At 43.1% G+C, this 21619-nt stretch overlaps 1 protein-coding gene across 1 annotated transcript in view; it reads right to left on the bottom strand.

The window, feature by feature from the left end:
* LOXHD1 (lipoxygenase homology PLAT domains 1) overlaps window positions 1-21619 on the bottom strand; it is a 143575-nt gene that overhangs the window by 94781 nt on the left and 27175 nt on the right. The window contains exons 3-10 of the mRNA XM_032945637.2: window positions 20656-20736; window positions 15489-15673; window positions 14775-14873; window positions 12148-12296; window positions 8593-8716; window positions 6276-6526; window positions 2170-2305; window positions 949-1109 (exon numbers count right to left, since the gene is read on the bottom strand). Coding sequence (XP_032801528.1) covers window positions 949-1109; window positions 2170-2305; window positions 6276-6526; window positions 8593-8716; window positions 12148-12296; window positions 14775-14873; window positions 15489-15673; window positions 20656-20736 — 1186 coding nt within the window. The remainder of the gene's footprint in view (window positions 1-948; window positions 1110-2169; window positions 2306-6275; window positions 6527-8592; window positions 8717-12147; window positions 12297-14774; window positions 14874-15488; window positions 15674-20655; window positions 20737-21619) is intronic.

Genomic DNA, 21619 nt, shown 5'->3' with positions numbered 1-21619 from the left:
CCTACGTGCTGTTGACACAGCAACTACATTTTAGGCTGCACCCTTTTTTATAGCTTTGCTGATGTGATGATTATAATGCTGATGGCAAATGAGGCTTAAAGACCTTTACAGCAAAGTCAAAAAATCCAGCTGAGTGGCACTGCAGTGGGAGTGCTCGACTCACAATCAGAGGCTTACGACTACAAAATCAGCCCATGATCATACTGAGTCGGAGAAAATAGGTACCACTTTGTGGGCATCAAGAAGGGAATGCGGAACTTCAACTCATGTACCTATGTTGCACGTGTGTTGAACTTCGATCACACCGTACGTGGCCAACCGTGCTTATCAGCGGTGCAGGGAAAGGACAACAAACTAAACAAAAAAAGCAGTTCTAAATAATTTAGTTTTCAATTTAGATTTAAAAGTGCATAGCTCCAGTGGCTACACCTAACATCAGAAGGAAGAGTATTCCAGACGGCCACAGAAGCGCATCTGAAAGTGCGTGCTGCAGTGACCGTCTTTGTTCGATCGTCTTATGTGGTAATAGTTACTTTAGTTTGTCAACAAAATGCAGCAGAAATGGCTATTAGTCAGTGGTGGCCCATGGTCCTATTTGGGAAGGCTGTAAACTCAGCCTCAGGATTTCCAATTCTCAAATGACACGCACGAGGTGTAATTCTTCGATCCCAAAAATATACAGGCAGAGTGTGATGACGATCATGACGATGATGGATCGGTGCTGGCCTCCCACCAGAGTACTTCTCCTGGGAAGCTGCACAAATGTTGCTCTCCTCGTGGTGAAAGCGCTGACAAAAGTCACCGCCATCATGTTCCAGTAACCCGACTAATCCACCCGTGCGTGACACCTGAGGCCGGAAAACCCGTGGCGGATTTTTTTTTTTTTTATCCTCCTCAAAACTGGAGGCGTGAGCCGTCACTTCACTCATCCGCAGCGTGGCGCCTGACCATGAACTTGTCGGTGAGGCCGCTCTCGAAGTTGTCGGAGTTATTGTCGAGCTGGATCTCGTCCGACTTGCCGTGCTCGCCGTACACCTGCAGGCACACGCGCGCGTCCGTGCCAGCGCCCTTCACGTCGCTCGTCCAGATCCACAGGGACCAGGGCAGCTCTGCGCAGAGCACGCGGGACACGAGCAGCGCACGCCGTTCGCCACCGTCCACTGGTAACGCACTGTGCAGCAGCGGTGGCGGGAGCAGCAGCATTCGCAGCGGCCATGAAAATATGGCTGTCGTTTATTACAATCCAGGTGTGGTCATTAGTGTCTGTCATCCAGCAACTTGGGCATGGGGTTGGTGGTTCACACGGAGGTCATCTGTGAGTGAATATACACTTGCATAGTGCGTGCATACACCCATCCATAGAGAATCGATGCAGGAGGCGATATGACCAAGTGGGCATCTGACATTTCTGTATGGAGTGTGCTATTCTCTTCTGCTGCATGGGTTTTAAGGCCATCCTCTGCATTCTACAGATTTTATCCCAATAAAAAATAATCCGCGCTGGAGGTAACATGCACACATCCAAAAGTATGAGCCTCATGAACATTTTCTTTGAAACTCAGAGATGCTCTTCCAAGTAACCAACAACGTTGTTATTATTATAATAATTATTATAAGCATCTCTTGGTGCATGCTTGATTGCCATGTAGTTTACTGATATGGGTATTCGAGTAGATATCCAGAGCTCAGCGATGAAGGGGAAGATCTCAGAGGACTTGTGTCAGTTGTGCAACAGCTGTGGAATCTCGTAGAAGGAAAGAGCTGGAAAGGTGTGGCGGTATCAATGGGATTGCTTATGATGGCCTTTGGATTTTTAAATTTGTTGCCTGGCAATCCCTGTAAATCGACACGAAGCACAGTTCAGGTTATTAGATCTGAACACCTTCACCCTGAGTGCGGCAGGTTGAGCGCGTGATCAATTGATTGGAAAACCCGAGGCGGAGATTATGGCCCTCCCCAAAATAGACCCAAGAGCTGCCACTAATAAGGCCATTTCTGCTACATTTTGTTGACAAATGAAAGTTATTCTAAACACAGAGGACAAATAGTCTCCCTGCCATATTAATTTGGATGCGTTTATGTGAAGAAAAAAAAACCCTTTGGTAGAAAAGTTGAATTGCTGACAGCACCCTAGGGTGTTCGTGCTTAACGGGCAGGGAGAATGCTCACTCTTCTGCTTGATCTGGCGGAGGGAGATCATCTCATGCAGCTCTCGTTCGATAAGACCATCGCCCTCGTCCTCGTCCAGCCACATGCGGCAAGGGAACGACTGCTCAATGCCCGTGAATGGACAGTACACCACGACCTGCATGGCATTGTCGCATTAACCATCATCATCGCTGGAGTAGACAGTCACATGCATACATCTTAATGTCACTAAAGGACGCCACAACCTGCAAGCAGCCCAATTGTCATCATCATAATCACCACCACGATCATCTTCATCATAAGCCTAACTTTCCAAGCAGAGCACTCTCAAAACCAGTCGCATCATCACCATTATTGCCACAAATCAATTCATCATCATCTTCATCGTTGTCAATGTCACGTCACTGCCATTGCCGTCATCATTATTGTCATCATTACTGCCATTAGCATCACCATCATGATCATACAGTACACATAATTATCACTATCAGCTTTTTCCAGTTATTACTGTTTGTCACAAGGATCACAAATATCAAAAACGCAGCTCTAGTTTGCTCATATATACGATCAACTGCTGCTATTCTTTTTTTAGTTTGCCGAGTAAATTAATGCTCAAATGCAATATTTTATATCACAGAGTTCAACAAGTGCTTTGGAATTGTTCACCCAAATCTGCCTAAGTGTTATAGTTATTCTCATATTTGATACCTTTTTGTAATTATCATTGGTCGTTTTAATTATATTTATATGTTTTAAAAACCTAACAAAGAAAAAATTCCAACAACTGGCCCCATTAGTCACCGTCACAATTCTTGGAAATATTTCATGGAAATAAATTATGCAAATCGTGTGTCATTATCAATGCAGTGCACTGCACACGTAAGCTATTTCACTCTGTAATGAGCTATTCTTGCAGATAGTTCACAGCATCTCCTCTTTCTTGCCTCTCTCTAGCATCCCTCCTTCTCTTCAGCTTAACACTTTCCTCAGCCCATGAGCGATCATGACTCCTTCCTTCCTGAGCACAATGATTGGCACAGAGCATCCACAAATGTCACCATGACTGCGAGAACCCCTGGTGTTGTGATGGACTTCAGAGAGACGATGAATTTAAAAGAGACAATGAGCAGAACTTCCACAAACTCTGTAATAAACTACACCAGATAATTGATTACGATAAATATTCGTTACCACGTAAAAATATTAACATTTATAGTAGAAAGATTTAAAAGAGGCTTCCAGCTCATGCAAGCACAGGGAAGTTGTCACCTCTGTTGTAGCCCCCCCTGAGCCAGTGGTGGAAACTCCACATTCACGTGAAATGGTATAGATTGTACAAAAAAACAAATGATGAATTCCCACGAAGTAGCACCCATTGCATTGACCCCAGAGGGATGATGAACTGTGTCGACCATCAACTGGCATTAATTCTCGGCTTTCCAAATTTAAGTCCAGGGTTCTTCCACAGAGCATCCCAGCCAAACAAAAATGAAATATTGAAGGAGGTTACTTTGCTCAACAGGGACATGGCACCTGGTTACTGAGCGTCACTGCCAGCTGAGATTAAACGAGGTTTTCAGTCTTGATGGTCTTAGCCTGGTCGTTCATGATGAAACAAGACAATCACTGTATGTGCTTGTGTGGTTCATTTTACTCCAATATTGTGCCAAAGCACTAATGCAGGCACTGCCTAAAACACACAATTGCTTTATTCTATTTTATTTAGCGCCCCATATATACCGGGGAGACTCAGAGCTCTTTACATCGCATCTCATCTCAAGCAATGGAAAGGGAACCCCCAGTGGCAGCTGTCCCTGTGGGCACGAGGTGACTCAGCACCTGCATTAGTCTGCAAGTAGGGGACGATGTTTCCTATGCATAATCCCAATTGAGTAATTCGTTCATAGGTAATGGAAACTGAGGTGAACTCCTTTTGTTACCAGTCCCTACAATCTTCAGCACATAGTAAAGGCAAAGGTGCAGCCCTGCAATTGCTTGCAAACGCCACCGCCGGCTTAACGGCCTCCACGAGAGGTGGTTTTATACGGAGGATAATTGGTCAGCATTCCAATGCTGACTAGATGTCGTGGAAGAGGTGGCATTACCCACACTGTACCCCACCACACGTCACCCGCCGATCGACTAGCTGTGGTATACCCATCGACGCTTCTGGATGGTCAGAGGCGGTGGATTTAAGAAACTTGCCCAATTCTTTCAACTGCTGCGCAGCGAGATTGAACCAGTGCCCTCTAGGTTGTACATCCAGTGCGATAACCATTGCACCACTGCAGCAATCCCAGGGACGAGTAGATAATACACTAAACCGTGTGTGTCTACGTGAAAGAAACCGAGTGCAAAACATACGTTTTTGTATGCACTCAATTATCTACACCTGCAGTCGGTAATCATCTAAATAAAGCACACGGCACATAGGACCCATACGCAGGGCAAGATTGGGCTAATCAGGATCCCTGCATTTGAGTCATGGGGCCACAGGCAGTGGGTCAGTGCTCGGGATGGGAGAGGCGCCATGCTAATTTTGAGCTTTAATCCAGGACCATATATTTTCAGCCCATATGCCTTTGGGTTAGCTATCTCTCATCCCTATTCCCATGGGCAATGGTCAGCTCTGGTTGGTGGGTAATTGGCCTCTAATAAGCGGGACTCATTTAGGGTGTGGGTCCAGCCCTAGGCCAATCATTATGGGCCGTTCAGCTGTGGGGTTCCCGTAAACATGGGCATGTGTTTATTGCATTGAAAACTGAAACTACCTTTACTATAACTTCTCAAAATCTTCCACATTCAAATTTCAGAATTCACAGATTGATGTTACTAGACTTATCTGGTATCTGCACCCATAATGTGCATTTTCCAATTTATTTCATACTTCAATTGGTCCTACATTAATTGACACATTAACTATAATAATCCCCTCGTTTTTTTCAAGATGCTATATATTCTTTAACCCCTTCCCATCCCATCTCACGCTGTTGTCATCCCTGTGTCTTCTGACCCAGAAACCAAAATCTATGACCTGTGCCTCAATTCAACCTCTGCTTGATTGGAGACAGAATCTATATTGTACAGTATTGCAGTAGGAACAAACCTACATTGAATCATCTACACTGCAATAGAAGCAGGCAATATGTGATGTAGGACATACAGTGAAGATCATGAATTCTCCCTCGTTTATTACTCAGGAAGGTGTATCTACTACATCAGCTGTTTTAGCTAGTGAGACTCCTCAAGTATTCCAAAAATGAAAGATTAGAAATAACTAAGTTGACTACTCGATAGCCTTCTAGTTGAGTCATGTATTGAGATGTTAGGTGAATTAGGTAGCTACAAACCTAATAATTCACCCACCAATATATCAGTTTGGCTGATTGACAAAGTGATTAAAGTGTTTTTCACAGTGATAAAATGTGCTTTCGAACTCTAGCAAAGCAACTCTTTCAAGATCCAACTTTGAATAATTACCACTCTGAAGGAAGTGGAAAGACTGGCCTTGCCATGCGAATGTCGACGATCCACCACTAACTTAGGGAAGCCAACACAATTGAGGATTGTTCCCTTACTCATTCGAATAGAGAGACACAGACCCATGTTTGACTTGATCATAGTTTAGCCTATGGGCCTCTGTTAAAAGCTACCTTCAGGGAGGTGGCCGAGTGGTTCAGATGTCAGAGCACTGAGCCTGCTCTGCTGAGACTGTGGGTTCAAATATAGATAGCTGCCTGTGAATAATCTGGGTTCTCAAGTGTGGTGAGTTGAAAGCCACAGCCCAGTTACCAAGACTACACAAAGTAATTGGTGACCAGGGTCGCTTGAATGAATCTCAGAAGTAGTTCTGTGTTATCCAATTCTGTGGGTTAATTTGTAACACAACAGATTGCACTGCTCTGCAAGAGATACAAAGAGATTAATTATTCATCTCATGATAGGACACTGAGATACAATTTGGGAAAATGACCGCAATTTTTGGTTTGTTTAAAGGATGCTGCCACAATGTAATGGTTAGCACATTGGACAATCCAGCAGGTTGCCAGTTTAAATATCCCTTATACCCTGATGATATGAAACGTTTATATTTCTTTCAGATGCCCTCAAGCCCACGGCAGCCTCACCTTGTCGCAGAACCAGCCCGAGCTGACTCCAGAGTTGTCGTGGCCGATGGTGACGCGGCTGAGCGGGCTGAGCAGGGCGGCCACCTCGCTGCTGAAGCAGTCAGTGCGGCTGCGCTCGAACTGACCGCCCGGCAGGAAGAGGCGCCCGCTGTTCTTGAGCCCCTGCGCTCCGTGCAGAATTATGTACACCTTAGAGTTCGTGCCGGCCCCGCGCACGTCCCCCGTCGTGATGGAGATGTTGTAGATGATGCCTGCAAGGTGTTGGTGAGAAGAAAGAACAACAAATAACCAACGAAAAGGTTCATTCTCCTGGAGCCCTTTCAGGGGGCTTCTAGGAACAGGACAGTGTCCAAAGTTGATGCCCTCTTATTTTCCTGGAAATTAATTTAGTGATGCCTCCCCAAAAGCCACATTTTTATTTTGGTTCTGAACTTTTTGGAAAGAGTTTGGCAGGACCTCTGCCGAAAGGTTGGCTTGTCACCCAGTCAAGATGTAAAACAAACAATGCTGTGCTCAAAGCAAGGCTGTCGTGAATGCTAAACTCCTCCTTTCTCATAGCAACCTTAACGACACACCATACAGCCCACGTGGCAGCACGCTCTGCAAATACCGATCGACAAGGCCCTTCCTGTCGCACTGCCCTCCCTATCTCCTCCCCAGGGTTTATTAATACAGAGGTCTCTTTAATATCTGAACATTTGCATATCTGAAAGGGGTATGGCAGAAGCAGCCTTCTGTGATCGCATTCACCAGGAATTAATACCTCATTTGCAATGTGACCACGATGTCATAATTTAGTCACATGGCATGTCATGAATCTGCTTATTTTTAACATATCCTACCAAAACGTGCCTTTGTTATCTCATAATTTATCATTTTAAATGCTCAGTCGATTGCTATTATTTTGTGCTACATCCACCGTGGGGAGCAGCGCCGCCTTTCACCCCAACGACCCCGCTGTGAAATTTGACCCAGTGACATTACTTCCTGGCGTATGACTATGCATTATGCAACAATGATCAGTTCGTCGTTGAATATCGAAGGCATTGCAGCTAAAATAGATCACTAACTTTAATGAAGGCGCATGCAGAAACATCTCCATAAGCATTCTACGTGCATGAAATATTCACAAGGGTTGAACACTGGCTGCCGAGCATTTCAGCGTTAAGTATTTATCTGGCATATTCTTTGGGTCTTTCGGTAAAGTCACGTAGATAGGTTCAAAGAAAATAACAAAAAATAAGCGTTCGTCATCCTGATGGCGAACGCTTGTGTTGCGATCAAAACGTCGTAGTTTTTTGTTATTTTTTGTTATTTTCTTTGACCCTATCTATGTGGCTTTATCCAAAGACCCAAAGAATATGAATTCCTGCAGTCACGAAAGCTTTAAGTCAATATTTATCTGACAATCAGCACCGGTCTTAATATCTGCAATGCTTATTATAATTGTTAAACTGGAAACATAGCAGTCAACCTATATCCATAGTCTCGTGTTTCAAATGTTATCATGCTATCTTTCCTTTCCAAAAAGTTGAGCATTTACTTAACTATGTAACTACTTTTATTTTAACCAGGTAAGGTCCACTGAGCGATATAGCTCTTTTTGGGTCAGATGGATAACGACAACGTTTCAGTCATATTTTGGGTCTCAACATTGTCTACATCCAGTGTTAATACACATAGTGTATCTTCCATTCAATTGTATTCGAATTGTGCCATCAGCATCATGTTGTGAGACAAAGTATCCTTTTGAATTCTCACAGAGCAGGTGCAATCCTGTGTGTTAGAAAACAGTCCCAAAATTAAACGTATTCATCCTGCAGCTTATGTTAATTACTGGTTTCCCTCTGCTAAAACATTATAGTATTCTACATGTTGGGTGTTCTGAAAAGTGACGGTATGTTATACCGTCATATCCTGCCACATATTGACCACTGCATGTACATCTTAAAATGTAGATTGAAGCATAATCAATGCGACCTGCTTCATTAATTCTTCATTATGAACGATGATATCTATGTTTTGATTTAAAGCTTTCGTGACTGCAGGGATTCATATTCTTGGTTCTTTACCAAAAGAACCAAGAATATGATATCTGTATTCTTGGTTCTTTCGGTAAAGTCACGTATTGTTTCCCTTCTACGTGACTTTACCGAAAGAACCAAGAATATGAATCCCTGTAGTCACAAAAGCTTTAAATTAAAAGATGATATCTATATTGAGGGAAGCTACCGTGTGTTGAGATGGCGTCTGTTGCATGCAGTAGCTTTGTAAATGGGAACTGTAGCGCATGCGGTGTTAATTTAAGTGTCCTCACCTGTAGCCTCCGTGCCACCCACTATGATGTCTCGCTGGATCTTGCCATCGTCCTCGTCAACAGCGAACCAGCGGTTCACCGGGAAGTCGTACGTCTCGTCGTTATCGATATCCTCCACCGTCACCTGAACAGAGTCGTTATTATCCATGGCACTGCTAACATCAACACCACCACTACCGTTATGACAGCACCATAATTGTACAGCTATGGCGACACGTGGCTGTAATCCAAGTGTGATCTTTCACGTTAGGTGCTGTCTTGTGCATATCTTCCATCAAGCTTTCGCCATGCACTACCGCGAGCATCTCACTTCCAACTCCTGTGGTCTTCTGGCATAACCTAGAAGACCACAGGAGTAGAAGTGGAATATTCACTTTTATTATGAGTGGCTGCAAAAACCTCCGTGCTCAATTGACACTACTGCAATCCAAATAACGTGCAGGCAGGGTTGCTGGCTCATGCTGGGATCACGTGTGTGTGCCTGTGTGTGTGAAACATCTTAATTCAGTTCAATAAGGTGCTTGTGAGAAAAAGTACATGAGGTAGGTCCTGACCTATCAATGCAAGTTTTGAATGATTTATCCCTTCGTAATGTTTGTTGCGTATGGACACTCTGGTTTGCTCATACATGCACCAATGCAAACATTTGAACTTGTAAATATTTTCCTGGAATGAATATTCTGACGAAGTTTTACTGGGAAATCAAATAACTTACTTATATTTGTTCAGGGCATTTTGGGTGGAGCGGAGGCAGAGCGGGTTGCACATTGCACGATGAACCTGATGACCCGAGTTTCTTTCCCAGCCAAGGATAAAATCAGCGGCGAGTGAAATGTGAAGCGGTCCTCGAGACCCCTTCGCCAACCCACACTGACCAGCATGCTGAAGTATGGCCAAATATTCTAGATTTAAAGATTTCGTGACTGCAAGGATTCATACTCTTTGTTTTTTTTTCGGTAAAGTCACGTACGTAAAATAAAATAAATGAAAACAACTCAATTAAATCACGACGTTTCGGAGGCAACACAAGCTTCCGTCTTCAGGTGGAACAGTCACAGCAAAATAGCTGTATCAAGTGAAGAGCTCTGAGACACCCGAGATTATATACAGGTTAAGGGGGGGGGAGGAGCCAGGAAGACGTGGGTGGGGAGGGGCTAAGTTAAGGGGGGGGGAGGAGCCAGGAACGGATGTGGGTGGGGAGGGGAGGGCTAAGTTAAGGGGGGGGAGGAGCCAGGAAGTGACGTGGGTGGGGAGGGGCTAAGTTAAGCCCCCTTTTGTTATGCTGCAGGGGGTTCTGGGGAAGCGGTGGTGCACTGCACGAGAGTGAGTACAACCCACTGGTAGAAATGGAAATGGCTGTACAATTATAAGGCAGCTAAAGTTTGACTTGGTTGATGACATATTTTCAATGGTTGCTCAATTTAAAACCATCCTCTCGGTTGAAGTTGTGTCTATGTTTGTATATCTGGATGGCTTCATGGACAAATCTTTGGTAATAACCGGGAGGTTGGCATAATACTTTGGTATCAGAGAAAACAATGTCATGAGAACCCGCTGTGTTGAAACAATGATCAGCCATGGCCGAAGAATTCGTTCTGCCGTGTTTCAAAACTGATTTGTGCTCGCGAATTCGGTCAGAAATGTCGTTTCGTCTCCCTGATATAGGCATCACCACAGGTACAACTCAATTTGTAAACACCGGGGTACTGTAAGTCAGGAATGACATCCTTTACGGATGGGATCAGATCACGGATTTTGTGTACTGTATTGAACCGGACCTGGATCTTTCTCATGACATTGTTTTCTCTGATACCAAAGTACTATGCAAACCTCCCGGTTATTACCAAAGATTTGTCCATGAAGCCATTCAAATATACACAACTTCAACCGAGAGGATGGTTTTAAATTGAGCAACCATTGGAAATATGTCATCAACCAAGTCAAACTCTAGCTGTCTTATAATTGTACAGCCATTTCCATTTCTACCAGTGGTTGTACTCACTCTCGTGCAGTGCACCACCGCTTCCCCAGAACCCCCTGCAGCATAACAAAAGGCGGCTTAACTTAGCCCCTCCCCACCCACGTCCCTTCCTGGCTCCTCCCCCTACCTTAACTTAGCCCCTCCCCCTCCCCACCCACGTCCCTTCCTGGCTCCTCCCCCACCCTTAACATAGCCCTCCCCCCCACCCACGTCCCTTCCTGGCTCCTCCCACTCCCTTAACTTAGCCCCCCCCACCCACGTCCCTTCCTGGCTCCTCCCCCCCTTAACCTGTATATATAATCTCGGGTGTCTCAGAGCTCTTCACTTGATACAGCTATTTTGCTGTGACTGTTCCACCTGAAGACGGAAGCTTGTGTTGCCTCCGAAACGTCGTGATTTAATTTAGTTGTTTTCATTTATTTTATTTTACCTACGTGACTTTACCGAAAAAACCAAAGAGTATGGTTAAACAACCTCCATTATTGAAAGTCATGGTGAGGCCTTCATCTGGCAGTGGACTGACAAAAGGCCGTAATTATAATTGTGTGTTTTTTTATTATAATTTATTTAATATGAACATCATTCTCATAATTTATAAAATCACCATTAAAATAGCGCCATCTACCCAAGAAAGTCTCACCGACTTTTAAGGAAGGATCCTGGTTTGGACGACTTGGCAACATTCCATGAATGAGTCTTTTGCACTTTGGAGGAAACTGGAGAGCATCGAAAAAACCGCCCCACATATTCGAGGGGAGTACACTTAATGTTCTGCACAGATATATTTAAGAATACATTGCTGTTCTGGCATCGTCTGCCCACCTATGCCCAACCTTCATTGCCTGATATTCCCAGGGAGTCTACCATATAATTAATGAGAGCACTAAATAGGAAAACCTTAATTAGTTTCCGATATATGACAAGATTGGGTGCATTCAGAGTGATTTAGTCATAGGCATGATCATCCTAATGGTGATTGTATTTAGTTTGTTTTCCTTCCCCGCACCTCCAAATAGCATGCTTGGCTACGTACGGCGTGAAATAAGTTCAACATGCATACATGAGCTCGGTTATGATATCACTGTCACCATCAGCAGTACATTTACAAAATGTGCCCTTGAGATGCTTGCTGGATACCGTGGAATAATAGCAATTTTACAAAATAAGACTGACTTTGCATAAACAATTGAATCCATTTAACTCAACAACATCAATAGTCATCGTCTATCAATGCTCAATGGCTCTGATCCAATGAAGAAGTTGATTTGACATTCCATATACTGTAAACTAATGGACTCATTTCTTTGCTGTGATTACTTTTGTTGTTGTTTGTGCTTTTTGTTTTGTTGGCATGTCTTAATTTGTTTATTCATTATTATTCTTTTATTTAGCTTGGTAGTATGGTTTTCATTTGCCTAGTAGTGGCTGTATGTATGATTTGGTCCTCATATAGAAAATTAATGTTCAGTGTTATAGAATGCTATTAGCATGAATGACGCTATATAAAATGAAACTTATTATTACTGTACTACAGAAGGGGCTATAGGAGTGAGACTTTGCTGTCGGTGTCACACCTTCTCGAGGAACCAGCCGGAGGAGGAGCCCTTGTTGTTGTGGCCAATGGAAATTTTCTTGACGATCCCCAGTGCCGGGGACTCGATGGTGAACTTGTCCTCAACCCCGCGCTCAAAGTTGTCCTTCTCATTGTCCAGCCTCCGCTCCCCTGCACAGTTGTCCCACACCTCCGATTAGCACGGTGGGCTACGTAGGTTGCGAAAGAAGTTGAACATAATGCAAATATAAACACACATGTGGCATGTGTTCCATGAACCACAAAACACGTGGCCAATAACGAAGATAGGATAACAAAAGGTCATGAGTGCAAAAAAGAAGCTTGGGGAAATGCAAGCTCGGAATTACATTGCGATAAATGAAGAGGGACACGTGGCTTAGATAACAGAGAACATTTCACCACGAAAACGTTTAAAAAAAGTGCGCTTCGGAAGGAAATGTTGCCAGCAGAAAGGATAATGGCCGATGGTCAAGGTGGTGAGGAGCGGAATGGGACACATCTGAGGGGACATCCACTGAGGAGATGAAGCGATGAAATCAGCTCGACGGCAGGTGCTAGATGGATTATTACATCACAAGATTGCATGGGAGACCTTCATCCAGCAGTGATGATGACAAATCTATGTCTCCGTGTGCTATGTCCTATCTCAAAGACGTTGGCGATGATGGCCTTCCATATAGCTCTCTCCGTGATATTACTCAGGTTATTTGCATTGGATACTCCCAGCTCCATCTAAAGTGTTAAAATTGTACTTAATTCACAGTTTTCCCCGGCTTCTTGTGGTACGTATCATTTTTACCATTCAAAACATTACATAAAATCTCTTATTCTTTCATTACACGTCCAATACATCTAACTTGCCTTTCTCTCATTATTAATTTTCTTTTTGTACCCGCTGCTTTCCATAATACTGTACATGTATGTTATGCATCTTGTCTGTCTTCGAAACGTTTAACATCCTTCTTTAAAAAAACGCATTTCTGTTAGTTCTAGTTTGCTTTGTAGAGTCCTTGTAATTGCTCAGCTTTCACATCCATGTCAGAGAACAGACCATAGGTAACACTTCGATGCCTTGAATAAATTTGTTTCAATATTGATCCTATTTTCTGAAATACTCTGATATTCTTATGTTTATCTCTGTGATGCACCTACCATGACGAATGCCAAGGCAATGCAAGTCATCAGTTACCTCTTCATGTGGCTATGTACACAGCCCCTTTTCTCAGGCCATTGCTGGATGAAGGCCTCCCCACAGCGAGAGGGTCGTGGGGGTTATTTGACCGTGGTTTATCACGCTGGTCAGCATGGGTCGGTGAAGGTGGGGGTAGATAAGACATTGGAGCATCTTATCTTACAAGTACAGCATTCTCTCGTTATTCACGAACTTGCTATCCGCGATTTTAGCTATCGACAAATTGCATCTGGAACTCTACACGACTGCATCGAGAGAAAGAAAGTGATGAGAGATAAAGAGATGAGAGAGAATGTGATGAGAGAGAATGTGATGTGAGAAAATGATGAGGTAAAATGATGAGGTAACGTGATGACAGAGAATGTGACGAGAGAGAATGTGATGAGGTACAATGATGAGGTAAAATGATGAGGTAAGGTGATGACGTTAGTGTGCAGTATCATCATCATTTACGGGAATTTCATTTTTAAACTATCATTAAATACTTCAATATGTATTTTTATTTAATGTTTTGTATAACCAATTTTTTATTATAATTGTTTTGTACATAATAGTAAACTTATACGCGTATTTAAGGTAATTCGTTGAAAAGATAAGCTTTCGTTGGCCAAAATCAATCCAGTATCTGCAAATTTTGCCATTCACAAGCATCTCTGGAACGAACATATCCCTTGCGGATAACAAGGGAACACTGCACAGCACAACAGTGGAGTTTGTTGCACTTCCTTCCATCGACAACGTAGCCTGTGGCAGCATCCTACAATAAATTCAATCTACCGCACTGGCAATGCTGGAGAGCATCAAAAGCAGTTACAGTGAATCCGTATGAATAGTCCATTGTAGTGTGCAATCATAACACTTTTGCTTAACACGTACCGGTTAATTACATTTCATGAATGCATAATCAACCGTCCCCCTTATACTTTGAAAATAACATTTGTATTTGATTGGCACACGTTATTGTAACACTTGTGTGAAAGCGATGACTAATGAAAAACAATGTCATAAAATTATCAACAAAAGTGCCTCCTTATGCTGTCAAAGTCTGATGAAAATGAGTTGCTGTGACTCAAGACCAATTTTGCAGGTTTTGTAAAACATCCTATCACGTCCCGACTCCTCCACTTGTAAGTAATATTTGCACATCCCTGCTATAGTAATGTACGAGAGCCGTTACTTCTTCGAGGTTAACCAACAAGATACATGCTAATTTGAAGCAATTGGCAAATGTATTCGCCAAATAGTCCTTAAATATAGTCCAAACATTCATCAACAGGGGACAACCCTAGCACTGTCCCTACAGGCCTCACACTCGACCAAAAACCGAACATTAGAGTGCCTGACCCAGCCTCCTGCAGTTTTCTCCACACCACTATTTCACCCTTGATTGGTGTTTCGCTGATGGAATCCACATCACGAACACACGCAAGCTTCACCTGTATCGCCGAGGTCCCCAAAGATGTTGATGAACACATCGGCGTCAGTGCCACCGCCCTTGACATCGCCGGTCTTCACTCGCACCACGTACTTGTTCGCTAAATGGGGACAGCAATTATCCGTATAACATTGCAGCCGTACAGATCATCAAAGGACTCTACACAAACGACATCTCAAGTTGGCGGTGCCGCAGAACTCGTCGCGGTGGGGTGATTGTGCGTTCGCATGTCATGCATCGAGAAAGTCTTAAAATCTTAAGTCTCCTGTTCCAAGTTTATTTTATTTTTTCAGGTGAGCATTCAACAAACTACGATAGCTTGCAAGAGTAACCTAGGGCACTAGTCTGCCATTAAGGGAGCAATGAACCTTATGCATCATCACGGTCGAGTAAATTGCGTGGAATTTTCTAATTTGGACCTTGATGCCGGCACACAATGGCCTACTCTTGTGAATTGTGTCAGGGGATCTTTAACATCCACCGCGAAGGAGTAGTGTTATGGTTACTACGCCTGCAGTTATAACCAAGGTAGCCGCTGGTTTCGAACTGTGAACCTCTTCAACAAGTGGCCAACCTGGTACCGCTAGGCCACGTCACTGCCCTTGAAAGCTATAAGGACGGTGCGAATACCAAACGTACTACATTACGACGATTATTATCATGTCGAGCGCCGGCCGTAGCAGCGCGGCTCGCGGGTGCACGGGGCAGCACTCACGGCGGGGAACGTCAGTGGGGTCCAGGCTGCCCATGAGGTCGCGCACAATGAGGCCATCACCCTCCACCCGGCTAAGCCACTGGCCGCAGGGGAAGTAGTAGCGCAGGTGCGGTCGGTTCACGTCCGTCACGGTGACGCGCTCCAGGTACCAGCTGGCGCTCGCTCCCGTGTTGTCGTGCTCAATCCTGATCAGCAAATGCAGGCCAAGTGTGAGCAAGGGTTTGATTTTGAACGTCTTCGCCGTGCTAGTGGGCGCAGGTGGGAGAAGAGGCGTTGAGGCACAGTGCAACACAACAATGGAATTTGATGCACTTCCCTCTGCCGTACAAACACGTATTTTGCACAGGGTGGTCCAGATGTTTTGTGACCCGCAATTAATTTACCTCTAACATATGTTTGCCCTTTCCATCTTCATTTCTGTTTGAAATAAACTGCACTTAAAAAATATAAAGTTTCCGAGAATTGAATGGGGTCACAAGACATCTGGACCACCGAATTTATGCATGGTGGTGACCCATAAAAGCACTGTCCAGGTTCAACAATGCTTCGCTTGCAAGATAAGATGAGATTGGGTATATTCCAAGTGCATTGGTCATAAATATATAATAGTGTAATTGTTAAAAAAATCACTTTTATTACCCGCTCAGCTGAATGTATGTGGCACTCTTCTCTAGTTGACAGCCCAGAGCACACACCCATGGCAGAGGGCAAGTCTTTCCGTGGGACAGCCAATGCAAAGTTACCAACAAAGTGGTACCTATTTTATCCACCCTGGAGAAATTAAGGATTGAGTGGACCTCCTGTCTGGCATTTGAACCCATAGCCACTCGATTGCAAGACGCGCATCCAGCCGCTTATAGTGGACAACACAAATCAGAATTATGAAATGTGTAATACTTTAAGTTCCATATATGCATACACAGCATGCTGTATAATATATTACAAAATCCTTTGTCTATAACAATTAACATTATGGCGGGACACCGGGGTCCCATAAGCCCCCGGCTCTCGCATAAACATTATATTATAATGTAAAAATAGCTTTGCTCTTTTTCACCAATGGGTTTGAAGGATTGTGGCAAGTGTCGTCTTTTTTTGATTTAAAGCTTTCGTGACTGCAGTGATTCATATTCTTGGTTCTTTCGGTAAATTCACGTTGAAGGGAAACAATAAAAAATATATAAAACAATAAAATTCTCACGACGTTTCGACTGCAACACAAGCAGTCATCATCAGGTGTGAAAACCAACAGCAAGAACATTTGAAACAAGTGGCGGTTTGTTAGCACCACGGAGAGCGATTTGGCAGTTAACCTCTGACTTCTCCAAGACAGAGATTCTCTGCAAGCCATCTGGCTACCATGAGGCTATCCACATATACAAACACAGAGACAATTTCAACTGAGAAGATGGATTCTAGCTTAGCAATCATTGTAAGGATTTGATAAACCATTACGGGTCTTAATTGATGGTTCACGCTTACGGTGGCTTTCAGACCGCATCCATTATTTTCGTCTCCCCCCTCCTCTTTTCCGAACATAGATGGACTCATCCATCTGAATAACTGCCAAATCATTCTCCGTGGTGCTAACGTTAAAAAAACCGCCACTTTTTTCAAAAAATTATTGCTGTGGTTTTCACACCTGATGATTGCTTGTGTTGCAGTCGAAACGTCGTGAGAATTTTATTGTTTAAAATTTTTATTATTTTATTGTTCCCTTCTATGTGACTTTACCGAAAGAACCAAGAATATAGTACATAAAATAGTATGCGTTTTCAATGCACTGTTCATATTGTAACAAGCGTTTATACCAGCGGCGGGCCGTCAGGGCCAGCAAGGCCTTCTCTGTTGGCCTAGAGATTGTCAGAATCAGAAAATTACATTTTTATAATTTTAAATATATTTTCATTAATGCTATATGTATTTTACAAGTTTGTTCCCATCAGTGTATTAACGCCATTCCATTGCTACTCTCTCCCTCAGTTGCGCTGCTTCCAGTGCAGCTCATAAATTGGAGCTTTTATCCAATCTGATGTTTTACCTGTGCTGTCTCTGCCTCTCCGGGTGAAAAATCTACCATGAGGCTTTCAGAATGTCGAGTGAATCCTCTCTGCTGTTGAAGAAAATGGGGACGATGTTGTTGATTGTCATATTCTTTAACCAATCAGATTTCGAGTTTGCCATATTGGGCGTATTCATTGACACACTGAAGCCTTCTAGCTGGCCTAGCCGCCTACGTTATCCTTGTTCGTGTGGCTTTATCGGAGGGCTAGTAAGCTAACTGAAGTAAAACTAGCTAGCACGTAACGTAGCATCATCTAAGATTCATTTAAACTTTCTTTCGTGACGTTTAGATTTTTAGATGTAGTGCTTTAGATTTTTTTCTGTGGGGAAGCCTGTTGAATCCTGATTGTGTTATTTGTCTTTTACGGCATTTTTGCTTGCTTGGTGGTCGTATGAGTAAATGTGACTGGTTGTTGTGAGTTCTTGTTTCTTTGGTAATGACATTGATTTGGGCTATGTGATCTCTATTTGTGATGCAGCATCCTGCCATACTGCGTAATAGTGGTACATCCTTGATGGTTTCAGTCACCATGTATTCATGTCTCTGCAATGAGAGTGTATTGTAACTCTCATAGGTGTTGAGCCTCGTGTTAAATCACTTTATTCCACTCGATAAAGGTTACTGTCACTGTGAATATGGGGTGGTTACGTCGAATGACAACAGCCTATAGCCCTAGTGTCATGGTGAGGTTATTCGAAGGCGGCTTAATTACGGGAGGATAGCACTGAAGGCCTAGGTGTAAAATACACTGCCCGCCATTTGCTTTATACCAATATTACTCTGCAGAGTAGTGGGTCCGCCGCTCCTCTCATCCGCAATGATAGAGCGGTATGTGGGGACTATGGCTTAACCGCAAAAAAACTATCTGCACAGATGTATACGGACAAGAGAAGTATTATCAAACAGGAGGAATTAACAGTGCAACGCATCCCATCTGTTAAATATCTGCAGGTAATAGGATTGTCATCGATTGATCCTGGCTGCAGACATTGGTAGGTCACAAATAATAATGAAGATAAGAGAGCAGTTTCACTCTATTATGCATACCGTTATGACAAATAATGGACTTAGGCAGGTTGAGCAGCTTTGGATAAGACTTGTTATGATCCTGCCCATACCCGAGCATGGAGTGCATTCGCTTGCTCAGCTCTTGTGCGCATTCGTCATCGCTGCTGTGCTTGGACGACACGACAACAGAATGGTGGGTCGCGGCATTTATGTGCGCGGTGGGACGGAGTCGCCAAAAATAAATACATTAATTACGATTGTGACTTCTGTTAATTCGGAAACCCCGGGGTCCCACCATAAGGTTCATATGTTGAACATATTTCGCACAGTACGTAGCCAACCGTGCTAAACGGAGGTGGTTGACAAATGAAGAATCGGTTTGTGGGTATTCGACTATATTTGTCCAATGAAGATTGGACCTTGCCATAAGAATGTGTAATTATCCCCACTGGCCTAGTTTTAATAGAGATGAGCACTGTTCAATGCCATTTCAAGCACAAAGAGACATTGACTTTTGATCAGAAATATACAAAGCATGCCGCTAATTAAACGGATAATTTTCCTTTTATGATGAAAATGTTATAAAGGTCAACAAATTAAACATTTGTCACTCAGCTTCTGAATGCAGGCAGTGGATTGACATTCCATGTTTGACTACACTTCACCGTGTGTCAATGTGGATTTGTGAAGAGGGCGAGGGGGTGCGGGAACCGGGACCTGTTTAGATACCACTTGGCACTGATGTTAGCCATGGCCGAAAATCAAACTCGGGTCCGTGGACTCATAGCAGCAGCTCCACCTCGCTACTTATCACGTATGAACAATTTAAGTAATGAGATGCATGGAAATTTCCCAACCCACCATTCCTTCCTCCCCCTCCCCTCGCACTTTTCACAGATTTCAATTAGTCACACCTGGATGGCTACAAAAGCCACAAACTGCTCCGGCAGACAGATGTTAAACCTCGAATTTATTTGGAGAACCATCCAAGTGTACTTGCAATTGAGCGATATGAAACATTGAAGGCACTAAGCGATGTGATTCTTTCATCTTTAGCTTTTGTCATCAAAAGTTGCAACAAAAAAAACAATCATACAGTTGTATCAAATGATCTCTCAGCATTTGCACATTTCTGGGCCAGAAATACAGGATTGCTACTGAGTCATCTCTTCATGCTTTGTTATTCTTCGTACATACTCTCTGGCACAATGTACAGAGCTGTTTCATAGGGCTTTTGACTCGTTATATAACAAAGGATTCTATCGACAATTAGGGTTTTGCCAATCGCTGCCAAGTTGCAACAATCGGTTTCTTAAATGTGGGTGGAAATAAACTTTATATTCATGAAGCGTTTGAATAAAATTGTATCTCAAGAGGTTGTACAGGGTGGTCCAGATGTCTTGTGACCCCCCCTATTCTATTTTCTAAAAGGTTTTATTTAAAACAGAAATTAATATGCAACGATAACATGTTTGGGGCCAATTAACTGGAGGCCCACAAGCCATCTGGACCAGCCTGTACAACAGCGAAGAGAAACATCAGGCGAAGGAGTGTGGTCGGGGGAGAAGAAATAACTTGCCGCGTCATTAAGGTGAAAATGCTGAGCAGGAGGAATTGTGTGTAAAGGTGGGGCGTAGAGAATTATGAAATTGCTGTGGCATAGCTATTGAGCGTGGAAGCGGCGCAACTGCGGCAGTGTTACACGGATTGGGCTATGTAGAGGAGAAAAAAAATGGATGGATGGCTCAATTTTATTCCAGACACCAGGGGCCCATGCAAACCAAGATTCAACACTGGCAAAATGTTACAGGGGGCAGCGGAGAAGACAACAACAACGAACTACAGCAGAATAGTATCTGGCTTACGGTAGACAGAGAGCACATAATTAGGTCAGTGCAAGCAACCAGTGTGTACTGGCGAGGTGATTGGTGAACGATGAGTGGGTGGCATTCACTGGCACACAGCTGTCCAATACATAACTACTTAAGCATGGGCTGTGAGCTCAATAGACAACACATTGCACAGTCAGGTGCACTTGCAACAGAATGCAGTGTGTTCATTTCCCAATGTGCAGTGCAAGGATTGTCAGTGTACCGGATCTTTTTCAATGGTCCGATGTTGTTTGTTTTCAGTCGGAAAATGTCCGTTTTGCAGCGTTCGAAAGCATCCTTTGACCTGTTGGAGACATCGGTGTCAGTCGGAGAATATTGACATTTTAAAATACGTGAATGAAGAAGAGGTCAGGATTATTCCGATACATAACATGTGAACCTCAATGAAGAAAATAGTTTTACGCATCTCACAGAGCCGCAGAGAACATGCCCATTTCTTATCCGTATACTTACAGAGACAGAAAAAACCCGTTTGGCCTTGTGTTAGATTCTTCTCCCATAAGTGTATACATTGTATATATACATTGTCATACCCATTACTGTGGCGTATTTTTTCTACGCTTAATGAATTCATAAGATAATTATATTCAGTAATTAACAATTAGATAATGATAGTCTGTGGCACATATTAGCAGCCATGTTACAATCTGAGTGCACATCACCGCAATGCAGCACTTAATTGCAAAATGCATAATTGAAACTGCCACAAGGACATAGTTTGATACTTGGAGCAAACATTAAACGTGAATCTCTTGAAAGCGATCATGTTCGTAACCACCGAGTTCCCTAACACTTTCTAAAATCACCTCAACATTCACAAACTACATTCGGAATAATTGGTGGAATTAACAGGTAAACACGCTATATTTTAACAAACGCTTGTTTTGTTATTGTTTTTTGCAGTATGCTTATATTGTACAAGTTAAATATCTTTGAATTTTGTTTACAGTACCCCAAAAAGGTTATTGGTAAAAATAAAAAAATCTCACGTGACGCATTTAGATTTCTACGTAACATTGTCCACATATAAGAACATAACACTTTACAAAGTACATATTTTATAATAATTAAAATGCTACTCTATCATTATAATGACTGTTATCTAAAACAATGGTAATATAACACTCTGGAGATGTTTAAAATGTCAAGGCCATAGCCAATGGAGC

This window comes from Petromyzon marinus, chromosome 1 (assembly GCF_048934315.1).
Source record: "Petromyzon marinus isolate PM22_M1 ecotype Great Lakes invasive population chromosome 1, UKy_Petmar_22M1.pri1.0, whole genome shotgun sequence".
In the NCBI taxonomy this organism is placed as follows: Eukaryota; Metazoa; Chordata; class Hyperoartia; order Petromyzontiformes; family Petromyzontidae; genus Petromyzon; species Petromyzon marinus.
The sequence above is the reverse complement of the archived record's forward strand: the minus strand, read 5'-3'. Positions and strand labels throughout refer to the sequence as shown.